The sequence below is a fragment of the Nelumbo nucifera genome, chromosome 2 (assembly GCF_055504915.1).
Source record: "Nelumbo nucifera cultivar China Antique chromosome 2, China Antique-T2T, whole genome shotgun sequence".
Lineage (NCBI taxonomy): Eukaryota > Viridiplantae > Streptophyta > Magnoliopsida > Proteales > Nelumbonaceae > Nelumbo > Nelumbo nucifera.
Window position 1 is genome coordinate 104,635,199 of NC_142650.1, and position 19,601 is coordinate 104,654,799.

The window sequence follows — 19,601 nt, forward strand, 5'->3', positions numbered from 1 at the left end:
AAATAGATGTGATCATCATGCTCCTTGCAATCTCAACAATGTGCCTATTCTTCCTCTCTGCTACACCATTCTGCTGTGGACCGTAAAAACAACTCTGATGCATAACTCCATACTCTAGAAGATACAAAGCAAGGCTCTTCTCAAAATATTCCTTGGCATTATCTAATCTAAACACCTTCACTCGTACCCCAAACTATGTTAGCACCATCTGATGAAACTGTCGAACCAAGGACGGTACCTCATCACAGGATCTCATTAAGAAAATCCAAGAATACCGAGAAAAATCATCCACAAATAAAAGAAAATATTGGTAGCCACCCACAAAAGGAACATGGTATGGTCCCCACACATCAGTATGAATAACACCAAAAGAAGATGAACACCTTTTCTTACTAACTTTAAATGAATGTCTACAATGTTTTCCAAGCTGACAACTTTCACACACTAAGCTAGACAAATTAACAGACTCAAATCACTTCGGAAATAAGAAACACAGAAGAAAAAGACAAATGTCCCAAACGACTATGCCAAAGCATAATCTAACCCACAGACTCCGACTCAAAATCCCTACTAACATGATGACCTTGATGATGAGGAAGCACATCCAGGAGGTAGATTCCATTCACCTCACAACCACTCCCAATTGTCCTGTTTCAAACCAGATCCTACAAAACACAATGACCAAGAGAAAAAATCACTGAGCAATTCAAGTTCTTAGTCAAACTACTAACAGATAACAAGTAAGTACTCAATCTGGAAACATGAAGGACAGAAGGTAGGGAAATAGAATTAGTAATCTTAACAGACCCCTTCCCAGCAGTGGGAACATGAGATTCATCGGCTATAGAAACTGTCTCTGTCAAAACAGAGTTGGTAAGAAGAAAAAATATTGGAACTATGGGTCATGTGCTCTAAGGCTCTAGAATCTATAATCCTGTTTTGGAATGGTAGAATACTGATATGTTTCATTCTATTGCCAATGGGCATATTTATACAGTAAGTTGCTGCAATAAATAGAAAGAAAGAAAAATAGAAAGAAAAGAAAATAGAAAGAAGAGAAAATAGAAAGAAAGAAATAGAAAGAAAAACTTTCTAAATCAATCCTTCCACAATCCTAGGAATATATACAATTCTTTTTTTACACAACTACCAAATATAGATCTGCACTAGTAACCCCACGTTTTCCAACACTCCCCCTCAAGCTGGTGAATAGAGATCCTCCATTCCCAGCTTGGCTATAATTCTCCGAAAGTCTGTACTATTGAGCCCTTTAGTAAGTACATCAACCAGTTGTCCTTTTGTAGACACATAGGGAGTGCAAATCAACTTGATGTCCAGTTTCTCTTTTATAAAGTGTCGGTCAATTTCGATGTGCTTCGTTCTGTCATGTTGAACAGGATTGTGAGCAATATTGATGGCCGACTTGTTGTCACAATATAGTTTCATAGGCTCTTCTCGTGGAATCTTCAAATCTTCTAAAATTACCTTCAACTAGAGTAATTCACACACTCCTTGTGCCATAGCCCTGAATTCTGCCTTTGCACTTGACCGAGCCACTACATTTTGCTTCTTACTCCTCCAAGTGACTAAATTTCCTCCTAAGAATGTACAGCAACCAGAAGTGGACCGTCTATCTACTGGAGATCCTGCATAATCGGCATCTGTATATGCTTCAAGAGTCAGTCCTCCATTTCTTCTGAATAAAATTCCTTTTATTGGATTGGCTTTCAAATAGTGCAGAATTTGATGAGCAGCCTGCAGATGAACTTCTTTAGGATTATGCATAAACTGGCTTATTACACTTACAGCATATGCAATATCCGGTCATGTATATGAAAGATAAATGAGTTTTCCGACTAGTCTTTGGAACATCTCCTTGTCTACACTTGCATTCTCGTTGGCTTCTCCAAGTTTATGATTGGGATCTATAGGCGTGGAAGCTGGTTTACATCCCATATTTCCTGTTTCTCTCAAAAGATCAACAACATACTTTTGTTGAGAGATAAAGATGCCTTGTTTAGAATGTGCAACTTCAATTCCGAGAAAATACTTCAGTCTCCCCAAGTCTTTTATCTCAAATTCTCTGGCAAGGCAGTTTTTCAATGCTACCTTCTCCTTTTTATCATTCCCAGTAACGATTATATCAACCACATAGACTAATAGTGCAGTAACTCCCCCTGAGGCTGTGTGTTTGATAAACAATGTGTGGTCACCTTGACTTTGCTTGTAACCTGTACTCAGCATTACCTTCGTAAACCTTCCAAACCATGCTCTCGGAGATTGAGACCGTATAGTTCTTTCTTCAACCGACAAACTTTGTTCCCTTTAATGCCTTCTCCAAAACCCGGTGGAATGTCCATGTATATCTCCTCTTCTAGATCACCATGGAGAAACGCATTTTTTACATCAAACTGTTGCAAATCCCAATTATAGTTAGCAGCCAACGACAGTAACACCCTTACTGTATTCATTTTAGCTACTGGGCAAAAGTCTCCTGATAATCTACACCATAAGTCTATGTATATCCCTTGGCTACCAGGCGTGCTTTGTACCTTTCTAATGATCCATCAGATTTGTACTTAATTGTCAACACCCATTTACAACCTACCGTCTTCTTGTTTCTTGGTAGATCCACAACTTCCCATGTGTTGTTTTTTTCTAATGCCTCCATTTCCACTCTCATGGCTTTTCTCCACTCCTTATTAGAAAGTGCCTCGGTTAGAGTATTAGGAATTGGAATGGTGTTAAGGCTGGCTAGAAAACTTTTATGGGATTTAGAGAATCTTTGGAATGATACATATTTGGCTAAAGGGTACAATAGGTGTTTGGTACATTCTCTGGTTCCTTTTCTCAGTGCAATAGGTAGGTCATACTCATACTTAGACTGTGAAGGTGTAGGTTCAGGATCTAAGCATCCTTAGGTTCTAGGATTAGGAGTTGAATCTTGGACTTGCACAGGTTGAGGATCTGGATTTTTCCTCCTAGAGTAAACCTGCATATATCTCACATTATCATGCACATCATTTGTGGGGTTAACAGTGTCCGACTTTGGTTCAATGGTCAGGTTGTTTGACTCTTGTTGAGACTCGGGAATGTGGGGCTCAGAGGAATGTGACTCAGAGGGATGTGATTCTTGACGATTGAGTGTCTGTGAGGAGGGTAATACATCTAGGGAGAGTAGATCCGAGGCCTTATCTTTCATTAATGAGGGCTCCCCCTGAAGATAAGGTTGAGTGAAAAAAGATTTTCCTTCCTCAAATGTGACATCGATGGAGGTGTAGAACTTTCTGGTGGCTGGATGATAATATTTATAACCTTTCTGAGTTGGGGAATATCCCAAGAAGACACACCTGATTGCTCGTGAGTCTAATTTTCCCTTATTATGGACATGAACAAAGGCAGTGCAGCCAAAAGTTCTTGGTGTGAGATTATTTGATGCTCGAATATCAGGGTAAAATTGAGAAAGGACTTGTATTGGGCTTCGGTTGTCAAAAACTTTAGATGGTAGTCTATTTATGGTGTAGGCAACAGTAAGGACAACTTCCCCCCAATATTGTTTTGGCACCTGATTTTGAAAGAGAAAGGCTTGGGTGGTTTGCAAAAGATGGCCATTTTTTCTCTCAGCTACCCCATTCTGTTGGGGAGTGTTAACATAGGAGGATTCATGCACAATGCCTTCTTTCTGAAAAAATGGGGACAAATTCTGACTAAAATAATCTGTAGCATTATCAGATCGAAACCTTTTAATTCTTACACCAAACTGAGTTTGAACCATGCTATGAAAGTTGGGAAGAATTGTACCCACATCAGATTTAGACTAAAGAAGAAAAATCCATGTGACCCTAGTGCAATCATCAATAAAGGTGACGAATCATCTGGAACCAGTAATGTTGGGAATTTGAGAAGGGCCCCATATATCCGAATGAATCAAATAAAAAGGAGTTGAAGATCTTTTATTGCTGATTGGGAAAGAAACCCTTTTGTGCTTAGCAAGTTCACAAACATCACAATGAAAGGTTTCAAGGTTTCAACATCAATTCATTTAAACAAGGAAGGAAGCATTGTTTTTAAAATAGGAAATGAAGGATGACCAAAACGGAAATGATGACGCCAAATTAAATCTTTATTGGAGGTAGATAAGAATGACTCGTGTGTGACATGCATAACAGTGTGAGAAGATTTGCTGGTTGCTTCAAGGTAGTAGAGTCCATCTCTTTCCTTAGCAAGTCCAATCTTCTTCCCCGAAACCTAGTCCTGAAATACTACATTGCAGTTCACATCCTGGGTGAGTTTATGTATAGAGATACGGCTAGTGGATAACTTAGGAACATGAAGCACATTTTTAAGTAATAGGGATGGAGTAATTTGAATATTCCCAATCCCTTCCATTGTGGGGAAAGAACCATCAGCAACAGAAATTTTTCTATTACTAGGATAGGGTGTATAGGTGAGAAAATGTAGCGAAGAGGGTGTCATGTGGTCAGTATCTCCAGAATCAAGAATCCATGGAAAAACACTAGTCGAGGCATGTAATTCTAGAGATAAAGACTCACCTAAGAGAGCAAGAGAGGTAGAACCACTTCCTGGTTTCAAGGATTTCAGAGCACCTTAGCCTTTCAATTTCTTCATCATTAAATGGTCCCTGACTTGAGTGTTCTTGCTGCGGGGTTGTGGAGACCTTATGGGCCTGTTGAACTCCTTTTGAAACTCCTCGATTTCCTCATTCCTTGCTGGATGTGGGAGGTTTCCCATGAAGTTTCCAACATCGATCTTTCATGTGTCTAGGCTTCTTGCAATAGGTGCACCAGAGGGTATCGTTAGAGTCACGGGTGGTTGTGTCATGAGCCAAGTTGTGATTGTTCTTACCCTTTGAACCACTATAACTTCCTCCCCTTGCCACCATGGCTGAGCCTTCGGGATCTTTAGGCTCAAGCATGATTCCACAGCGGCTTTCCACAGCTCTGACAAGGGCTATGACTTCATTCAATGGAGGCACTTCTTCTTTGCCAAGAATTTGTATTCAAACCTGATCAAATTCAGCATTCAGTCCAACCAAAAAATCATACACCCTATCTCTTTCAATAAAATTCTTCAAGATCACAACATCATCTATGCACTGTCTCAAGAACCCGATAATGATCAAGCTCATGCCATAAATTTTGCAGTAGATTTGCATAATTTGTAACACTCCTGCTCCCTTGTTTGGCCGCCACAGTCTTCACTTTGACCTCATAGACACGAGCAGCGTCATGGGCTTCGGAATAGGTTTGTCGGACAGCATCCCAAATAGCCTTTGCAGAGGGAAGAAACATACAAGTATCACTGATCTCGGGTGTCATTGAACTCCACAACCATGACATAATCATGGAGTCCTCTTCGTCCCAAGCATCAAAATTTGGCTCGCCCAACCTTGGTCCTGTTCCAAGGAGGTGACTAATTTTTCCTTTTCCCTTCAAATAGGTACGCACTAGTTGTGACCACTTCAAGTAATTCTGGCCATTCAGTCTATATGTTGCCTGAATATTCTGTAAATCACCAGTGTGAGGATGAGAATTTGTTGCTCCTTCATCGGTTTAGACGGGAGCACTTGTTGCAGTCATGTCGGACATTGTTAATGGAGGAAAAATAAGGCCAGCAGGAAAGGAGAATAAAGGAACACTTCTGGTTACAGATCAACACTGAAGGCCAGAAGAGAAAAAACACAAAAAATTGGCAATGAAGGCCGAAAAAAATCTCAAGGTTGACAAACCTAGAGCTCTGATACCATGTTTTGGAATGGTAGAATACTGATATGTTTCATTCTATTGCCAATGGGCATATTTATACAGTAAGTTGCTGCAATAAATAGAAAGAAAGAAAAATATAAAGAAAAGAAAATAGAAAGAAGAAAAAATAGAAAGAAGAGAAAATAGAAAGTACAAAAATAGAAAGAAAGAAATAGAAAGAAAAAACTTTCTAAATCAATCCTTCCACAATCCTAGGAATATATACAATTCTATTTTCATATCTGAACCAGTAACCCCACGTTTTCCAACAAATCCAAGGAGGTCCCTCCTTACCTATAGTAGAAACATAGTTTGCAGTGGCATGTGAACTACTTGTATGAGCAAAGGATGTAGAATGTCCACCACCAGAACCACCTGTACCTAGCTATCCACCTTTATTGGATTAGGGCTGACTGTATCTCGCTGGTTTAGTAATTGCCCATATCTCTCAAGTTCAGCCCTCATTGCAGCACCTGCAACAGACTCCAAAGTAGTTGTAGGTGAGGGTGAAGCTTCTAGTGACTGCCATGTTAACATTTCCCTTCTTGTTTTTGAGTCTATTCAGCACAAGGTGAGGATGAAGCTTCCAGCAAGTATCTCTCGTGTGTTTAGGTTTCTTATAGTAGTCACAAACCAGATCCTTCTTATCTTCCTTCCTGCTTTCACTGCCACCCTAGGTTTCACAGTACTGACCATGGCTGACTGTTCAAGACCCGAATTCCTAATCATCACATTCCTCCTACCCTCTTCCCCTGATACAAAGGCATATGCCTGAGAGAGAATAACACTATCTCGGGGATATGTTGCCTTGCAATGTGATACTCAGGATTGAGACCAGCAAGAAATTCAAAAACCCTATACTTCTCTAAGAGTTTCCGTTAGGCAACAACATCCTTAGTGGTTTCCCAAACCACTGTCTCCAGATGGTCAATCTCCTGCCACAGAATTTTAAAGACCGAAAAATAAACAACAATAGGTTTATCTCCCTGTCTGGTAGCAATAACCTAGTTCCTCAACTGATAAGCCCTAGAAACATTTACACTCTGTGAGTAGTTTCTGCAACCCCATCCCAAATTTCCTTAGCTGTATTTGCCTACAAAATATTTTTACTTATTTGAGGCAGCATAGAATTGCACAGCCAAGTCATTACCATATAATTTTCTTGTACCCACTGGGAACTATTAGTCTCAGGTTTCACTTCCTCACCAGTGATATACCCCAACTTCCCACGAGCACCAATGGCCATCTTTGCAGATTGTGACCATTCTAAAAAATTTGTACCATCCAACTTAACTGTAGTGATGGTTCCAGCCTTGAAAAGGTCTCCAGCACCTCCTCCCACTGGTCTTATTTCACTCACCGGTTTGTTCTCAACTTCGTAACCCTCCATAATTCCCAGAAGAGAGGTAAAAGATCACTTTAAGATGAAAGAATATGAAATAAAACCCTTTAGGCACCACAAACACCCATCTGGTACCCTAGATAATCCTCCCACAAAAGATTCCCTTTCTGTGAGATGGGAGAAGATTAGGAGCTCTCTTTAAGAGATAAGGATAAGCCCTTATCTTATCTGCAGATTAGATCAGCTCTCTCCTAATCTCATTAGGAGGTTTCCAGATCTGAATTCAGATTTGTTCAGATCTGGACTCTCTAAGTGGATAGGGTTAGGGTAAGACCCTATCCTATCTGCTGATTTAATCCCAGATCCGCCCCCTTTATTTAACTTATCAAATTAGGCCAGCTCGAAATGGGCTTTAGGCCCAATAAGTCTTAGTGCTCAAACTGCTTCCAAACTGCTGCCCAGTTGGGCTTCTTTGTATGGCATGGGACCCAAACAATGATCTACACATCAGACACATGGGTTCAGCCCAGCCTCTGTTACAAGGCCTGGCCGAATTCACTGAAAAGACAGTGAACCCCTTGAAGCCCATCACATTGACTCCTAATGGGCCCAACACTTACACTAAGTGGTCCCTGGGCCAAGCTACCTTACAAAAACCCAGGGACTGTGGGTAGATGCAAGATTAGCCCATCAGGCATTACCCTCAATGGTCTTACACTTAACCTCTCAGCCCATAATGATCATACACTGCCCAACAAGAGAGGACCTCTCCCTCGGCTGCAAGGAACAATGCTGCACTCTCTACTCACATGGATCTTGGGAATTAAAACATTATACAAACATTTTGAAACCATAATATATATATATATATATATATATATATCTTTATACAAATATATTTTGCAAAAACAAATTTCAACGATTGAAATCGGCTGCCGGCAGTCTTGGTTTCCATTAGAGAGAGTGCATCCCCGATCATTACCTTTATTCGACAAAGGGGTTGATCCTGTCGTTATGATCACCCACTTAGATGAATTCTCGGACTGTCCCAACATGCCCAGGTTCTGACCCCCGCTAAGGATCTCACTGATTGAAATATCAAAGACAGCCCAATCCGACACCTTGTGTAGTATCATAATCGAGTCTAGGGGTCAGGAGTAACATTCCAATTTTGCCCACTTATCACCAAGGTCTAGGGCAACACTAGAATTCTGGTTCGGTTCAAAGTTTCAAGTTAAACCTACACTGCATGTACCTCGGTTCTCACCCTGGCGGCTGAGACAAGCCACCCCAACCAACTTGGCGGCACATCGGTGTCAGCCTTAGCAGGATAAATCTCCCCAGACTTATCCAACGGTTGTGAACATTCTAAACTAACACGAGTCTCATAAGTGTCCAGTTTAAGGGTATTACACAGAAACACACCACTATAACATGAATAAAAAATGTACTTTATTCATTTACACTAAATGTCATAAGTACATCAATCTGATTGGAGCTAAGGGCATACACTGTCTAACAGCTCCCACTTGCACTTAGGTCCAATCTGGTATAAGCCGGAGTCCCAGTCTTTCCATGTGTTTCTCAAACACTTTCTGTGTGAGTGGCTTAGTCAATGGGTATGCTACATTCTCCGCTGATGCTACCTTTTAACATAAATCTCCCGTAGATCCAGTGTTGTCACACAACAGTGGAATGGGTGATGTGCGGAATTCCAAATTCCAGAATGAACACCTTCATTCATAAGGCAGCGTCACTTGCGGCAATGTATTCGGCTTGGGTTGTTGACTGTTATTCTTACTACTCAGGACCCCTGTTTGCTGACATTTAGCAAATAGCACACGATCCTATCGTGAAAACATACCCAGATGTAGACTTTCTATCATCTGGATCCGACTGGAAAACGGCATCAGTATACCCCTGGATCTGTAGTGAGCTAGCATCGAATACCAGACAAAACTCTTTTGTCCTTCAAAGGTACTTAAGTATATTTTTCACAGCAGTCCAGTGCTCCTGCCCTGAGTTGGCCTGGAATTTGCTTACCACACTCATTGTCTGAGCAATGTCAACGAGTGCACAACATGGCATACATGATGCTCCCTACGGCTGATGCATAGGGAACGTCCTTCATGCCCTCAATCTCCTCAGGAGTCTTGGGAGACATCTTCTTGGAGAGAGTGACTCTATGCCTGAAAGGAACATTTCCCTTCTTGGAGTTCTCCATGCTGTATCTCTTGACTATTTTGTCAATGTAAGCAGATTGGGATAATCTTATTATCCGCTTCGATCTATCTCTATAGAGTCGAAGACCTAGTATATAGGAGGCTTCTCCAAGATCTTTCATGGAGAATTGCTATGAAAGCCATACTTTCACCGTAGTCAACATTCCTACATCATTCCCAATGAGTAGAATGTCGTCTACATACAGAACAAGAAACGTAACCTTGTCCCCACTGGACTTCCTGTAAACACAGAGCTTATCCGGATTCTGCTCAAAGTCAAACTTTTTTACGGTAGAGTCAAACCGGATGTTCCAACTTCTAGAAGCTTGCTTAAGTCCATATATGGATCTATTTAACTTACATACCATGTGTTGCTGACCCACAGCTATGAAACCTTGCGGTTGCTGCATATAGATATCTTCAGTAAGATCTCCATTCAGGAACGCAGTTTTGACATCCATTTGCCAAATCACGTAGTCATGGTATGCTGCTACATCTAGCAGGATCCTAATGGCTTTAAGCATGGCCATGGGCAAAAAGGTTTCCTCATAATCGATGCCCTCTTTCTGAGTATACCCTTTCGCCACCAGACGAGCTGGTCTCAACCTTACCATCGGGGCCCTTCTTCCTCTTATAGATCCATTTGCAACCAATTGCTTTTACCCCGGGGGGCGGATCTACTAGAGTCCCAACTCCATTGGTCTCCAATGAGTCCATCTCAGCTCTCATGGCATCTACCCACTTCAAGGAATCTATGTCCAACATAGCTTCCGCATAAGTCACGGGATCCTCCTCACTAGTCAAGGCTTCCACCAGGTAACTATCCTGGTCATAGCCAAAATAGACTAGTGGCCTGGATACCCGGGTAGATCTTCTAGGTTGGTCAATACCTAGAACCTATGGGACACCTCCAACTGCTCCCGAGCTCTCCTCATCAAGAACTACTTCCTGACGATGGTTGTTCAGGATATAATCATTTTCCAAGAACTGTGCATTTCGACTACAAAACACCTTCTGCTCTCTTGGGTCATAGAATAGGTAACCCACAGAGCCCTTGGGATAGCCTACAAATAGGCAATGACTAGTCTTGAATTCCAATTTGTCTGCACTTGTTCTTTTAACGTGCATTGGACAACCCCAAATCTTCAAGTGTCTGACACTTGGATTCTTTCCACTCCAAATTTCATATGGAGTGTAACCCGATTCAGCACGTATATCGCAGTTTCTAATGCGTAACCCCAAAAAGATGTGGGTAACTCTGAGTGTACGAGAAGTGACCGGACCATATCCAATAAAGTCCTATTCCTCCTCTTTGAAACACCATTAAGTTGTGGTGTAGCAGGAGGAGCTAACTGTGATACTATCCCGTTGACCTTCAAGTAGTCCCTGAATTCGTCAGAGAGATACTCGCCACCTGGATCTGATCGAAGGGTCTTAATTTCTCTCCCTAACGATTTCTCGACCTCTTGTCTGAACTGCTTGAACTTCTCAAAGGATTCGGACTTGTATCTCATTAGGTACACGTAACCATACCGAGAATAATCATCGGTGAATGTAATGAAGTACACGTGCTAGTTACGAGTCCTAACACTCAGGGGACCACATACATCAGTATGTATAAGGTCAAGCGTGCCTGTACATCTTTCAGGCTTACTGTTAAATGGTCGTTTCGTCATCTTACCCTGAAGCCAAGGCTCACAAGTGGGAAGATCTTCTACAGTTAGAAAATCCAAAGGACCATCCTTTACCAACCTTGTGATACGATCAATGCTGATATGGCCAAGTAGGTAATGCCATAGGCATGTGGGATTAACTGTATCACGGGTTCTTTTCTTGGGGATATCAGCCGACGTAGTTTCGGCTATGTTAGTTTCTAAAGAAGGATGTAGAACATAGAGACCGTTCTCTAGTTCCCCATATGTGATGGATTTGTTGTTTCTTTTGATAGTAATTGTATTACTAAAGAAGACAGAATATCCATCCACACACAGTTTTGAGACAAAAATCAAATTTCCTCTGAAATTCTGTACAAAAAGACAATCTTTAAGTACAATAGATTATTCTCTAAAAATTAATTCTACGGTTCCTATGGCCGCAGTTGCAACACTTGCAGAAGTCCCCAAGTAAAGCGTTACTTCTCCTTCACTCAGCCTTCTGCTTACCTTGAACCCCTGCAGTGAGTTACACGCATGAGTTGAAGCCCCGGAGTCAATACACCAGAACGCAGAAGTAACCAACAAATTGGTTTCTATGACACAGGATTCAAAATTACCTTTTTGGGATTCCAGGTATTGAGGACAGTTCCTCTTCCAGTGGCCGGCCTGATGGCATAAATGACATGCATCCGATGCCTCGTCTTTCCTCTGTTTCTTAGGTTTGGTGGCCTTCTAGGGCTTTCTCTTTGCCCTCCTCTTCTTGCCCTTCTTGCCAGTTTCAACAAGCAGCTAGGGGCTCATCCTTCTTAATTAGTTCTTCGGCCCTCTGCAACATATTGTTGAGTTCCTGAACGCTGACATTCAGCTTATTCATATTATAGTTTATTATGAATGGATTGAAGGACGGAGGCAAAGAGTTGAGAATGGCATCTATCTGGATCGTATGATCCAGCCCGGATCCAAGAGCCTCAAGCTCATTTATCTGGCCCATCATCCGAAGACAATGGTCATGAACTTGTTGCCCCTTGGACATCTGTGCGGTCATGAACTGCTTCAAAACCTTCTGTCGAGTAGAACGATTATGCTCTTCATACATTGTCTTTAAACTATCCAATATGTCCTTAGCAAGTTCGATCTGATCAAACTGCCTCTGTATCGGATTGTCCAGTGAGGCAATGATGTAACACCAGGTGAGGGAGTTTTTCTCCTCCCATTCCTGATAGTCCCTTCTTCGTGCCTTAGAAGCCCTATTTCCCGGACATTCTGGGGTAGGATTCTTGGCCACCTTATCCAGTTTTTCAGAGGTCAAGACCAGCATTAGGTTACGGTACCAATCAGCATAGTTTGGGCCCTTAAGCTTGTTGTCGTCAAGAAGCTTTGCAAATTGTCCGTTTGCCATTTTCTGATAAAGAGCAAACATCAGTCCACAACCTAATTTGATTCATGTTATCTACATAGATACGACTTTTAATCTATGTCCCATTCTCATTTATTCATATCTGAGATTTCCCTCCCATCTCAGTGACAGAGACTGCGAATCGTCTCTGGAAATGTGGGAAACCACATAGGGTGCATGGAACCAACTGTTTCAGTTGCATAACCCCACCACCTTTCTGTGAAGGATCATATCCACTCATCATATGAGCTTTCCCTTTGGCCTCTATCAGACAAGGTTAAGAGCCATTTTAGGTTAAACCTTTCTGTCCAGTGAGTGCTCACCCATCATATTCGTGAACGCCAAGGTACCGTGAGAGAGTTCCCATTTTCTGGTGAAGCCCCTCCCACATCGGTCTATGACACCCCTATCATCTTATGAAACACTCCAACAGATACAGCAACAAATGGATAGCCCATTTTCTGGTGTGTTTCTTCATTACTGAAGGACCCATCTTCATGCTAATGATGGAAGGCCTTTAGAGAGTTCATCATATGAATCTCCCTATCACATGCACTCATATTGCTATAGGGAACAAAGTTACGCCCATGTTTAATTTAGGTCAAACCAAAGTGGCTCCCACTGACTTTCATAAAGCCAGATTTCTGGTGGGCCCTAAACGGCTAGGGTTCCGCACGTATCCTTTTCAGGGGTGTAGGGCCCACCATTGAGGGAGATCATTCAATGATCTTTAGGGACACTATGGCAATGATGTGCATTCATCCATGGTGTGCGTAAGAGCCACTATCGCATCTACATGGGCCAAGTACTTATGGCCCATGTACGTAGCACATCACACATCCATACATCACATGCAAGGATAGAATTGATCCAATCAATTAATATCTTTAAAGCCCATTAATAAAGCCTATTTTAAACCATAGTATTACCAATTAATATTATCTACGTATATGGGCCAAATCGGGTTAGGCAGTTCGGCCCATACAACTTTCCTGCAAATTGTGGGCTTTAGCAGTTTTAACACCTTAAAACTAGGTCTTACAGGTGTGGGCCGAATTAAATCCTTCAATTAACCATCAATCCCCTAACCCAAAAGTTGAAAAATTAGGGCTGACATCAGCCTCCATCAAACCACAGATTTGGTCCAAACTTGGACCAATCTGGTTCGAATGGGTCTAGGGTTTGATTTTTAATTAAAGATTTAATTCAAGAAAACGATCTGAAATTAATTACTGATTAAAGAACAAGCAAGAATCAGTCATAGGGCTATTCGCACACCTCCATCCTGCAAAACAAAAGTCATAACACAATTTGCAGTTTTAGAAACTGCAAATCGTAGATAGCGATTTTGTTATCTACGAAATCTCCTTCTGCGCCACCATCTTCGATCAAGAAAATAAAATAAATAGAAAACCTAATTTCTATTAATATTACATCTGATCGAATCCAATACATTCAGTTTAGAAAATAAAAAAAAAAATTATTTACAGACCAAAATGTAAAAAGAAAAACTACAAATCGCAGGTTCACTACGCCAATCAAGATTTCGATCTCCAGTTGTACGAACAGCCCATAAATAAAGAAAATAATAAAGAACAGTTCTAAATAAATTCCAGATTTATAAAAATTAATTTCAGATCATTTGCCCTTTAACTGGGAACCAAATTCCCAGAAAAAAACACTAATCTGCGCAAATCGAGTAGAACGCCTTCTACCCATTTGCGCAGGTTCAGATCTGTTTTAATTTGGTTCAAGATTTGAACCATGGCTCTGATACCACTGAAAGAATGAGAGATCCATCATATGGATGGCCGAACCCTACTGGAAGGTAGGGCGAAATTTCAAAAATTTCTCTCTCCCATGTGGGAATCGCATTCCTTGTTTTAGAAAAACTGCATTTTTCAATGATCAATCTTGAACCAAGAACCGAACCAAATCTGAACCAAAACAGGAGAGGGATATACCTGATACGAAGATGCAATATCTCCCAATGAAGGTGTTCACACCCAAAGAAAGACTCCAAAAACAGCTCCTACTGAAGATGACACAATGAATGGTGGAGTAGAATCAGCAGGGTCCGTCCAACGAACCGAATTCTTCAGCAAGAATTCAATGGAGGCAGTGAGCACGACTTCTGATCAGCCTTTCTGCAAAGACTGATATCAAGACACCTCTTGATCGCTCCTACAATGGAGATCGAACTCGCAGTGTGGCGGCAACTGGAGGAGAACGTAGGGAGAAGAAGGCGCAATCACACTGGTGTTGTCTTCTCTCTGTGCAAACTAAGATTTGATCTCTGGAATTTAAGGGTATTACACAGATACACACCACTATAACATGAATCAAATATGTACTTTATTCATTTACAATAAATGTCATAAGTACATCAATCTGATTGGAGCTAAGGGCATACACTGTCTAACAACAGTTTCAAATGAATGCCTTGTGAAGAAAAGTAGAAGAAGTTGAAAAGTTTTAGCAGTAGAGAATAAGAGAGGAGAAGAAAAGATAGTGGGATGTCGCCATAATTGAATAGATCTGGCCGCCAACCCCTCTTGGGCGGCTACTTTAAGTAGTTGAATAGTCACAACTTAAAATAGCATAAACAAATGGGCCTAAGGCCCAATAACTTCCTAACTTAAAATCGGCCCAACTCAACAACAAATAACATTTTTTTTCCAGCGTTAACCTTCGGCTTCATATCGGCAATGGCATAGTGATCAACCTGTGGCTTGATATATTGAACCCATCTTCTGCTCTCCTCACTGCTCACCATAGAATACGCTTGAGACAAAGCCACCTCATCCTTTGCGAAAATATTTTGCCACACAATATCATACTCTGAGTTGAGTCCGATGAGGAATTCAAACACCCAATTTCTCTGCACCTATATGTTTCTGCGTGCAACCCCAAACAACAATCTCCAACATATCAATCTCTTGCCAAAGAGATTTCAGCATAGAGAAGTAGATGGCTAAGGGCTTCTCCCCCTGTCCTAGATTATTCACATCATGCTTCAATTTGTAGGCGCAATCAACATTAAGCTTTTGGGAATAGGTCTCTGTGACACTATTCTGCACTTCTTTTGCAATTTCTATCCACAGGTAAAGCTAACTAATGTGTGGTTGCATAGAATTCATTAACCAACCCACTATTGTGTAGTTTTCTTTCATCCACCTTTCATAGGTAGGATCATCCTCATTCAGTTTCTTTTGGCTCCCGGTAATGTAACCCCACTTTCCTCTACTACACACGTACCTTAATAGATTGAGATCGGGATAAATAATTGGTCCTATCTGACTCCACAGTAGTCATAGCCCCAAAAAGATTCTCCATTGACCCCCTATGTCCAAACCCAAAATCTGTGGAATATTTGGTCTCTCCTTCAAATTTCTCCATTGAATGAACGGGTGCAAACAAAAACCAAATTGGGGTTTTACTAGACTAGATTTAATGTTCTAAGCAAAGAACAACCCTTAAAACTCCCAAAAATAGGGTTTCACAGGACCTGACAGGACAAGGAGAAAGAGAGAAACTTCAACTACTCCTACTAGAGGTTCCAAAACTCAGTCCAAACAAAACCGTCCTCAATAGAAATCAAAAGGCTTACCTCTGATCCACAAGCGCTTGGTACAAACTATCTCTATGACATGTAACAAGATTTCTTCGGTTATCTAGGGTTTTCGAGAAAAAAAAAATCTCCAAGAACCTGCCTTGGGCTTCAACTAAGATGGAAACCTTCACAAGAACTCTCCGAAAACCCTCCTAACTGGGCTGCAAAAGTTGTTGATTGATCAACTGATCAGTTCTCCATACACACTATGTATGGGCAAAGAAATGAGAAAGAAGTTGAAAGTGAGAACCCGCTCTAATACCAAGTTGAGAAATACACCTGCAGTAATTCAGAAAATATAGAAAAGGGAAGAAAGAAAGGAAGAGAAAGGAGAGGAAAGAGGTTTCAGCATTAGGTTGTGGAAGAAGAAAAGAGAAGGGAAGAGAAAAAAGAAGAGTCTAAACCTGTCTCTCTAGCTCCCTTGATCTCTTTTATTGACTTAATTCTAAAATCATGTACAATTACCTGGATGCCCTTAATGGGAAGGCCAACACTAAAGAAATAATTAAAGAAACCAAAAATGCCCATAACCAACAAACATAACCTTAAACACTACTTAAAAGAAATAAAAAACACTAAGGCCTATTCAGCCCATTCTCACTACAGATTACTACCGTCAAACTTGATGGAACATATTTCCTTGAATGGTCCCAATCAGCTAAGGTTCAATTGGTGGGAGAGTTAAGCTTGGGTTTATTACTGGTAAGGAAGCTAATCAAAAACCTGAAGATTCAAACCATTCCAAACTGGAACAGGATAATTTGTTGGTCATGTCATGGCTTGTATGCTCTATGCAACCACACATTGCCCGCAACTATATGTTCCTTTGAAAAACCAAGGATATTTGGGACTGGTTAACTACCACTTATTCTCAAGCTACAAACCAAGGATAACTATATGTTCCTTTCAAAAACCAAGGATATTTGGGACTGGTTAACTATATGTTCCTTTCAAAAACCAATGATAGATCCCTGTTATCATCCCTTTACTATCATGTGTCATGTAAGTGATCACATGCCTTTCCTTTCCCTGATATAGAAGTAAGACTTTGGACCACCAGTTGAAATTTGGGCAAAACTAGTTCACCAGAAAGAAAAAAGCCTGGTTCAAAAACCCCTTTATCTAATCCTGCCTCTTGGGCTTCCTTTTATTGGATGCAAGGGGGGGGGGGGGGGGGGCTGACAGGACCTCTATGTATGATTTAAAAAAGACCATTGGACGAGGATCCAATAGATGTAGACTAGGTAGGATGCTTAGATGACATGAGGTTTACATCAGGATTCTGCACCTTTGTTGGGGGTAACATGGTTTCATGGAAAAGTATAAAGCAATTCATAGTGGCTAGGTCAAGTGTAGAAGAAGAATACAAATCTATGATACATGGTGTCTGAGGACTGCTTTGGATTCTGTCCTTGTTGGGTGAGATGGGTGTTGTTGAAGAGGAACCTATGATGTTGTATTGTGAGATGTTGTCTGCCCTATATTTCATCTGACTTGGAAGGTGTTTATCAAGGGAGTTATAAAAAGCAAGCTTGAGCATGACCTACACAAGTTGGGCATGTTGACAATCTGTTGTATTTTATTTCTTGTTAATTATTTGATGTTATTGGGCCCAACTACCCAAGCCCATTAGTAGTTCCTTTTTAAGTTGCTGTTTTATGTCTTTTTAGAGTATTGACAGTAGCTACCCTATTAATGGTATAGTTGACTTTGTACACACTTTGTTTCTTAAGAATAAAAGTTAATCAGAGAGACAACCAGCAGTCTATTGGCTTCTCTTCCCTTTCTTTCAATAATACAAGTGAACTGTGTAATCCTGCCTGCTGTTTTAAAATCATGGCTTAGAGGTTTATACACTATTCTAAAAACATTTTCCTCTTCTAAAATGGAAACAGGATAAATAATTCTCTTTAAGAACTATCAACATCAGGATTAAGACAAAATGAACTTCTAATGGACTAAAGCACTAATTGATTAAGACATTTAAATATTTACAAATAAGTGACTTAGGAGAAACAACGGTGACTTGGCAAGACACATTTTAATGAAAACTAGAAAAAAGTTGGTTTAACTGGTTGACTTTCCAGGTTTAGTGTAATTGTCTTATGTTGCCAGCCTGAGAAATGATCCAATTTGATAACTCAAACTAAATTTCATTTCAAACATGAAAAGGTCCTCCTGACATGTCTCCAAAAAATAGTTACCCTCGTTATGTACGTCACATACTTGTAGCAGTCACTAAGTTGGAAGAAACAAGTAATGCCATAATGGTACCTATAGCAAGATAAGAGAACTAGAAACTAAAGCATAATATGTAGACCAATAATAACAGAAGAGAAATAAGTAGAAATGCAAATATGTAAAGAAAAGTAATATGACAATTAAATCGATTCATATCTGAAACAAATATGAGTTAAACTAGATAAGAATACCTGTTTGTCAAAAGCTCCTCTCGAGTTGCCAGAGATCCAAAAAAGAACACAGAAATCACATATAGAGTAGAGGTTAAAAGAGTTGCAGCTAGTGTTCCAATGGGTATTGAACGTTGAGTGTCTTTTAATGATGCAGAGCGATTTGAACCTGCCATAATTCCCGTTACGGCTGGGAAAAAAAGGCCAACCAATGCACTGAGACCAAGGAACCATCTGATTGTTAGGAAAAACTCAAGAAAACAAATCCACCTGAAACTCATCTATAAAATGGTAGTTTTACATATTTCAGAAATTCAATAGATCACATTGATCAGAGAATTTATCCAGGTAGTCATTAACTCAGACTGAAATAATTAACCAACAATGGACATGAGAAAAAAGAAAGAGAAACATCAAGAAGAAAAAGGCTTTAAGAATGTTCCAAGAGGACTTCATGTTAACCTTGCAAAATTTCAAAGTAAAATAGGAACAGGAAAAAAACTGTACTCCCTTCCCAAAAAATTCTGAGGGTTTGTTAATACATACAAAATGAGAGAGAGAGAGAGAGAATGTATCCATAGGGTAAGGCTGTGTACATCTGTCCCTCCCCAGACCCCGCATTGGTGGGAACCTCATGCACTGGGCTGCCCACTATTTTCTATAAGATTAACTGGGGTGTAGTGACACATAGTTGTTCAGTTACTTGATATTGTGATGTTTGAACACCTCTCATTTTGTGTTGAGTAGGGACATTGTTCTTGTTGGAGTCGACAGTGCAAGGGTATTTTGGTCATTTGACTATCTAGTTGAGAGTGAATAGTTTGTTTTATTTAAGTTTAAGTTATATGTCCCATACTTAAAAAGGGACAATATTGTCTTTTGTAATTCAGCTTATACAATATAAATACAAAGTGGGTCGGCTAGGGGAGGTGACTTTCTCTCCTAGACCGAACCCTTCTCTTTCTCTTCTTCTTCTTCTTCTTACATACTTTGAACCTAGAACTGAATAGGATTAATCAACTTATTTACATGGTACCAGAGCAATAAGAAATCGGTTCGATTTCTTTTCTCTTATCTCATCGCTCTTTGTCTTCCTGGGGTCACTGCCATATCAGACTTTTTTTTGAAAAACTTACATTGGATGTTCGGTAAGGGGCCAAAAAGGAGTGGTTGTCTTTTGTTCTTGGAGGTAAATAT

At 40.4% G+C, this 19,601-nt stretch overlaps 1 protein-coding gene across 3 annotated transcripts in view; it reads right to left on the bottom strand.

The window, feature by feature from the left end:
• The window catches only part of LOC104603539 (cation-chloride cotransporter 1-like), a 135,364-nt gene that overhangs the window by 37,610 nt on the left and 78,153 nt on the right, over positions 1-19,601 (bottom strand). For all 3 annotated transcript variants that reach the window (XM_088897721.1, XM_088897722.1, XM_019198760.2), the window contains one exon: positions 18,426-18,620. In XM_088897721.1, coding sequence (XP_088753847.1) covers positions 18,426-18,620 — 195 coding nt within the window. The remainder of the gene's footprint in view (positions 1-18,425; positions 18,621-19,601) is intronic.